The sequence below is a fragment of the Helianthus annuus genome, chromosome 13 (assembly GCF_002127325.2).
Source record: "Helianthus annuus cultivar XRQ/B chromosome 13, HanXRQr2.0-SUNRISE, whole genome shotgun sequence".
Lineage (NCBI taxonomy): Eukaryota > Viridiplantae > Streptophyta > Magnoliopsida > Asterales > Asteraceae > Helianthus > Helianthus annuus.
In genome coordinates, this window is record NC_035445.2 from 134,740,697 (window position 1) to 134,748,712 (window position 8,016).

The following is an 8,016-nucleotide window of genomic DNA, read 5'->3' on the forward strand; positions in this document are numbered from 1 at the left end:
TATTTATTTTCTTTCCTTTTGTTCGAGCAAATTGTGTTAGATTCTCATTTTCATCACTGTTAGATTCTTCAATTTATAAGTATCTTAAAACAGTAATTTATCATTTTATTAAGAAAATCTGTCCAAACCCAAACTTTCCGAAAATCGATAACGGAACTACCCGAATCTAGCAAACCTGATTGTGATTAGTGTTATAAAAATCGGGATTAATCGGCAATTAATCACTAGTCAGTCAGTTGTTGAGTAATTTTTCGTTAATCGGTCCATTAATCAAGACTAGTCGGCAAAAATCATAGCACGTTACGGTGGCGTATCACATTATTTTCCTGATATTCTCTAAAAGTAGACCCATGATTATTATGTTGGCAAGAATCAGTCATTGTCTCTCGTATATTGTCTCTGATATATTACCTGATCACCAAGACTTAAAAAACATACACCATCGACAAGAACATCGGGATTTATGAAAACCCGAAAAACCCAACACCCCGACATGGTACTAAAACAAAAGAGTGGAACAAATGTCAACAAGAAATAATGCCAATCCGCAACAGAGAAAAATCTACCACACTATCTAACTCTTTATAACAGAACCTAACCTACTAATCATAATCATAATTTAACAATATCTTACCCCTACTAAAAACCAATACTTCTTCTACCAAACAATAGCATGAAAATCACTAACTTTTAACCCTAACAACTACTGTCAACAACTGCTTATATCCGACAAACACCAAGCAAATGACCCACTAGTTCCTCTTCTTTCGTTTCTTTCCGCTCTTTGACCCGCCCCTAGGAGCCTCCGTTGACTTTCCCTTTCCGCTTTCTGGAGTTTTCACATCATCAGATTCTTTCACGTTAGACGACGAACCAGATTTTGCCTTGGTGGGCCCATTGGTGTTGGATTTGCTGCCACTTGGAGGGGTTTTACCCTTTGACTTGTTGACCGTCTTGGCTTTGGTACCGGCTTTTGGCGTCTCTTCGTCTTCCTTTGACTTTCCAGCTTCTTTGGAGGCGGTGGCAGCATCTTTGACCTTCTTTGACTTGCCAGACGAAGAGGCCCCAACACCTCTGTTTTTTTTTACATTTGATTAATACTAAATTACTAATCAAATGCGGTTTATACATATACGATGATTATAGAGATGAAGTGATAGAAGCATACCTCTTTGCTGCATCTTTGACTTTTTCTTGTGACGCGGATGGTGCGGGATCGGTTTTCGATTTTTTCTTCTTGTGTCTGAAGAATAACAGCCATTTATAAGAGCATAACAATCATATCATCGCTTAGATATTATAATAAATAAAATACTTAATAAAGCAAAATATGAAAAAATAACACGTACGTTGCAGGGGAAGCGTCTTCAATTTGATCCTCGGTGGTTTGCTCCTGTCAACCGAACCGTATCAGCACAAACAAAAAACATAAAAGTGATGGTATGACAACATACAAACCAATCAGCCGGTTTTAACCTTGTCATCTCGTTGAGAAAACTCTTTTATAATTTCCCATCTTTGTGTTCTCAGATTCAACGTCTCTTCATCTCCGTCCACGTACGAGACCTGTTAGTTAACTCTTAAGCATGTTAGAATAAGTTAAAATGTAACAAAAGATTAGTTGAAATATAGCAAGCAACGTAATGACCTTATGCTTCTTTTTAGCAGGATAAAATTCTTCGACAACACCTTCATAATACCTACAAACAACATAGCACAAAAAAGTCAGTAATCCGTATGTTCATCTACACAGAAGATAATAAAACGGTAAATTTTATCTTCAGGGCACTTACATTTTATCTTCGGGCCACCAAACTTTGACTTTTGTACCAACCAGGCTTTCATCGTATTTTATAGTATCAGATGTCTGAGAAAATTTCATATTCCAACAGTTAGTTATTTGACCCAAACAGTATTTTAGACTAAAACGTAAATATATTTATTATTTACGTTATCTTTGACAGTTGTACGCTTCCGTTTTGCACTAGTCACAGGGGTTTCTTTTGAAGTTCCCTCCCCTTTAGCCGGTTTTTTTACGGACTTTGGAGAAGTATCCATCTCCTTCACGATCCAAAAATAGACATTTTTAGATTATTTTCAAAAAGAAATCGAAAGAATAAAGAGTAAAATGTCATTTTCGTCCATGAGGTTTGGCCAGTTTTGCGACTTTCGTCCAAAGGTATGTTTTTCAGCATCTGGATCCAAAAGGTTTGAAATCTTGCCATTTTCATCAAGCTCGTTAACTCCATCCATTTTTTTCCGTTAAGTCAAGGGTATTTGTCTTTTTTGTTAACTTGCAGAGCAATTCAGTTTTCTTCACTTTGTGTACAAGTATTCAAAAGACCGAATTGCCCTTTAAGTTAACAAAAAAGAAGAAAATACCTCAGACTTAACGGAGAAAAAAGGATAGAGTTAACAAGCCGGATGAAAATGACAAGATTTCAAACCTTTCGAATCCAGAGATGCGAAAAAACAAACCTTTGGGCGAAAGGCACAAACTGGCCAAACCTCAGGAACGAAAATGGAATTTTACTCTAAAAATTCAAAAGAAAAAGGAAAGGTTTTGAAGTTACTGACATCATCTTCTGAGTGTGATTTTGCTTGCTCTTTTTCCGCAACATTTTTACCATTACCACGTTTTTTTCCCGCATCCTTCTTCTTTGAACTACTTCTTTTGGCCGACAGCTTAAGCGGTTTGTTCTCCGAATCACTTTCCTCTTCTTCAACGGTAATTTTGCTTTTCTCTCCTTTCTTAACCGACATTTTCAGCGGTTTAGCATCGGAATCGCTATCGTCTGCTTTCACATCCACTTTCTTACCGGTCTGTTTGGACTCCACTTTCTTACCAGACTGCTTTGACTTCTTACCCGATTGTTTTGTTGACTTTGACTTTGACTTCGGTTCTGACTTTTTCAGAGGTTTTGCATCTGAATCACTAGTAGCGTCACCATCGTCCGACTCGTCTATGGTCTCCGGGAGTTTAACCTCTTTTGCAATAACCGCTTTCTTTCCCGCTCCTTTCGTCCGGCCCACATTCTTCACGAGGGTCTCGTCATCAGGAGGTAGCTCGCCATTCGATGGAGAAGTGGTTTCGTCTTCTTGTACGACCTTTTTCTTTTTAGACCGAACCGGCCTCTCGTCTGGAACGCTGTTACTTTGAGAAGGAGATGAAACGTTTGTAGTTTCCGCAGGCTTGCTTCCTATCGCTTTCGGTGAAGAAACTTGAGCGTCATCTTTTTCGGTTTCAGATGGAACAGCTGCCTCGTTTTCCGACTCTTTAACGTCATTATCTTTTTCACTTTCTGACTCTTTATCATCATTATCCTCATTATCTTTTTCATTTACTGGCTCTTTAACCTCGTTATCCTTTTCATCTACCGACTCTTTAACATCTTTAACATCGTTATCCTCTTCATTTACCGACTCTTTAACATCATTATCTTTTTCACCTTCGTTTTCCTTTTCACCTTCAACGTGAGAAGAATCCGACTCTTTTTCATGTTCTGTTTGTGGTTTTGCTTTTTCCAACTTGTCGGTATCCGAATCATCGGTGTCTTCCTTATTAAGAGGTTGACTTACATCTTCTTCTGATTTCTTTGACTCTTGGTCAACTGAAGCTTCTTCGTTAGCAGTCACGTTTACTCCGTTACTCATAGCGGATTTTGGAGATTTATCCACCGTAGGATCTACCTGTTCTTCGGGACAAGCCTCTTTTACCACCTATTACACAAATATTATTCAACCAGACAATATTAAATATTATTTTAATTATAATTGTGTAAAGTGCTAGATAACGTACCTGGTCCGTCTGATCTGATGCTGCCGTTGTAAGCTTACTCTCATCAGCCTGTAACATTTGAAAAACTAGAACACTATAAGGTAATGAATATATCCAATCATTAAAAAAACAGCAAGATCAAAAAAAGTAAATTGAAAAAAGGAGTAAAATGTCATTTTCGTATCTAAGGTTTGGCCAGTTTTGCGACTTTCGTCCAAAGGTTTTTTTTTCGCATCTGAATCCAAAAGGTTTAAAATCTTGCCATTTTCATCTGGCTTGTTAACTCCATCCAGTTTTCTCCCTTAAGCCAGGGGTATTTCCGTCTTTTTTGTTAATTCAAAGGGCAATTCGGTCTTTTTCAAGGGTATTCGGTCTTTTTGCATAAAGAGAAAAAGACCGAATTGCCCTTAAAGTCAGCAAAAAAATCTGGAATACCACTAACTTAAGGGAGAAACAGGGATAGAGTTAACAAGCCGGATGAAAATGGCAAGATTTCAAACCTTTTGGATTTAGATGCAGAAAAACAAACCTTTGGACGAAAGAAGCAAAGCTGGCCAAACCTCAGGGACAAAAATGGCATTTTACTCAAAATAAAATACAAAAGAAAAGATAAGATGGACCGCATGCCTGCTGTGTCTCATCTACAGAACCCTTCTCCAATTTGCTTTCATCGGCCTGAAATATAGTAGGATGGATATACGAAACAAAAACAATCAAGTAAACATACCCATATAGATAAACAAATAAATAAATAAACTAGAACAACTTGTTACACAATATATAATAATATAATCATACCTCTTGTAGCCCAGAAGTATTTTCATCATTATTTTCATTAGTAGCAGTTGTGCCTTTACATACTGCAGTCACAACTTTAGTGTACGTATCTAAAGATTCACCAAGAGCTGTGACAGCTGGCAGAAGGTAAGGCTTTAGCCTTTCGGCAGATTTCACAAGCACTTGTTCGCTTAAATTTCGAGCTATTGGCAAGACTTCCTAAATTAAGATGAATAACTCGGTCAAAAAACTTAATGGGAAACCGAACGCAAGTTTAACTTCATTAATAAAGATGCCGTAAACCTCGTACCGTGTTATCCTTTTTAACTCGAGCAAGTAGTGGTTTGAGCATCTCAACTGGAATTTCTTCACTTTCTTCTATAACCAACACCATTATACTTTCCATCGATGGAAAAACGGAGTCTAAATGATAGTCCCTGAAATTCAAAAATATATAATTACATATTGTTACGAAAATGAAGCATAACTTAGCACTAAGAACTCTATAACACACCTTACTGATTTTAGAAAATGCTCAAACATTTCCGCAATTAACGCATCACATTCAAGATCAAGCATGATGACACATGACCTGACTTTCGAAGCAGTTTCAAGAATTGAAGCTCTTTTGGCGTAAGATCGGCTGGACTGGTCAGCTAAACCCTCAAACGTAGAAACAATTAACTTAAATACATCCTGTGCATAAAAAAAGTTTAGAATACAATACAATATACATAAACATATATGTAAATATCAAGTTGTGTGTATCATGTCATGGTATACCCTCATTTGGTTATCATCGTAAGGTGCATCAGGAGCTGTAATTCTCGTTATCTCGCTTATGCAGGAAGCAACTGCAACCTTCACATCAACATCAGAATGTTTTGAAAGACCGTCTTTAATCAACGCCCTCATCGACGGTCTAAGCGCATCAATCATCGACCTTTTCGGCGACTGGTCAACCTTCGATAAAAGCTTCTCCACTTTCTGCAACCCACAAACCATTACACACAATCACACAAGCAAACAAACATCAAACATTCACTCAGGCATTTTATCAAACACCTTGTCAACACTCAACCAGTAACCACATTCCCAATCCCACTGTTTCTAAATTCTAAAACCCATCAAATTTTATATTAAAATATGCAAATTAACACAATTTAAAAAACAAATTGAAACAATAAAACTCAAAATTAGGGCTTACATCAAGAACAGTGAGCAATTCCTCAACAGAATCCGGAGGATGAGATAACTGCTTCCCTATTTCCTTAATCCGTTGCTCTAATTCAACATCTGATGACGTCATCTTCGATTCCCCTCACTCAATTCGATCTTTTCAAGCGACAAAATCAGTGAATTCGACCTCAGTCTTCTCGAACCATCCGAAACCCTAACAAAAAAGGGTGTAAAATTGAAGAAAATATGAAGAATCTAGGACTATATTACGAGGAACAGAGTGTATGAGAGAGAGTTCTAGAGAGAGAAACCCCAAAAACGCATCTGGAAGAGAGAGAAGATAGGTTAAATATATGTGCGGTATGTGTGAGAGATAGATATATAATAATACGAGATAGATACAGAGTGAGTGCTAGGAAGGGGGGAAATAGGGCTTTTTTGTGTGAAATTTGAAGAGGGATTTGAGAAAATTGAGGAAATCTATATGGAACAAGTATGCACATTTGAGCTTTTTTCTAGGTATTTATTATTTTAAAATTTTAAAATTTTAAAATATACATACATCATATTCCTATGGCTGTAAACGAACCGAACATTCAGCGAAACTTTCGTGAACCGTTCGGTAGAAAGTTCGTTTATGCTCGTTCATTTAATAAACGAACGAACATGAACAAGAAATTTTGTTTGATTAGTTAAATGAACAAACTAGAGGTCTTGTTCGTTCGATTGTGTTCGTGAACGTTCGGTAAGGTGTTCGTGAATATTCGTTGATTTGCGTTCATTTATGTTCGTATGTTTGTGTTTTAATTGAAGATATTTGTACTTTCTTATATTTTATTTGTACTTTTTATATTATTAAACTTTTTATTTATTTTATTTCCCTAACAATTAAACTAGAAAACCCACTTCACCTTGTTTATGCATCATTTCCCTTTCATTTCTCATTATTTATGTCCACGAATACGATTGACCTATGTTCCACAATAAGGGATTCAAGTTCGAGTGCTACTCTCTGGGCCATCTATCTTTATCCTTTGTCGCGTTCGCCAAATTTATTTGTGTTCGTTTGTGTTCGTGAACCGTTCGCGAACACGCTCATTTCCTTAATGAACGAACACGGACATAAAATCTCGTTCGGTAAGTATTCATGAATCGTTCGTGAACTCATTTATTTCCTTAATGAACGAACACGAACAAGGCATTGTTCGTGTTCGTTCGGTTCGTTTACAACCCTATTCCTATGGCTTATTTCCCTACATATACAAAAACCAAATGGGGGAATAGTGTCAGGCAGCTGCCTGGCACTCCCCCATTGGACCAACACGTTTATTGTTTTATATCCATTTTAAAATTACGTTTTTGCCCCCAGCTCAAAATAAAATTACGCTTTTTGTCCCCATCTCAAAATTACGATCTTGCCCTCAGTTCAAAATTACGACTTCGCTTGGCACTCCCTCATTGGACCAACCAGTTTATTATTTTATATCCATTCTAAAATCACGTTTTTGTCCCTCTTTAAAATTACGGTTTTGCCCCAGCTCAAAATAAAATTACGATCTTGTCCCCATCTCAAAATTACGATTTTTCCCTCCATTCAAAATAAAATTGTGGTTTTGCCTTCGGCTCAGAATTACCTTTTCGCCCCCAGTTCAAAATAAAATTCTGTTTTTGCCCCCAGCTAAAAATTACGATTTTGCCCTCAGTTAAAAATTACAATATTGCCATTGTTTTAGTTTTTTTTCCAAAACTATAAAAGTGTTTTGTTTTAATTGGTTGACTCAATTTAATTGTTTTTTGTGTCAATGAGCTGCCTAACACTCGCTCATTATTCGGCCATCGCCCCGCAACACGGGTGGGGCATCAACTAATTTATTTCTCAAGATCATTTTCACAAAAATACTATTCTTATATTCTTTCATAATGGGTTGGTGGGGTCATCTTATAAAACATATTTTGCTATACTAAGTAGTAGGATTTTCCCATGCTATGCGACGGGAACTCGATTAGTATCGGTTCTGCTTGTTACAGGATCGGCACTCACTATAGCAATAGTAAGAGAAAACCTAAAAAATAAAATCATGATATGCACAAAAGAATATCAGTACATGGTTTCATCTATCGAAGACCATAAAGACGAATACCTATCGAAATGTCAATACTAGTTTGGTTCGATACGGTATCAGTACTAATATAGTTTACTATGAAAAAACAGTTTGTTTTAACACAACTTCGTTTAAATCAAAAACATTATATGGCAATGTTGACAAAAAATATCAACTGTA

General features: G+C 36.7%; 1 protein-coding gene across 2 annotated transcripts; it reads right to left on the reverse strand.

Moving 5' to 3' along the window:
- Positions 1–460: 460 nt before the first annotated feature.
- LOC110899404 (nucleolin) lies at positions 461–6,231 on the reverse strand. Of its 2 annotated transcripts, XM_035982521.1 has the most exons (16): positions 6,046–6,190; positions 5,763–5,948; positions 5,339–5,542; positions 5,070–5,251; positions 4,866–4,992; positions 4,577–4,774; positions 4,406–4,453; positions 3,800–3,847; positions 2,578–3,720; positions 1,951–2,061; positions 1,794–1,867; positions 1,649–1,700; positions 1,477–1,566; positions 1,350–1,393; positions 1,169–1,243; positions 461–1,074 (listed from the first exon to the last, which is right to left on the reverse strand). In XM_035982521.1, the coding sequence occupies exons 2-16, from the start codon at positions 5,862–5,864 to the stop codon at positions 753–755; spliced, it is 2,820 nt and encodes a 939-aa protein (XP_035838414.1). In that variant the 5' UTR covers positions 5,865–5,948; positions 6,046–6,190; the 3' UTR covers positions 461–752. The 2 variants fall into 2 exon arrangements, with proteins under 2 accessions (XP_035838414.1, XP_022001978.1); XM_022146286.2 differs by having other exon boundaries at positions 5,763–6,231.
- Between the last annotated feature and the right edge of the window lie 1,785 nt (positions 6,232–8,016).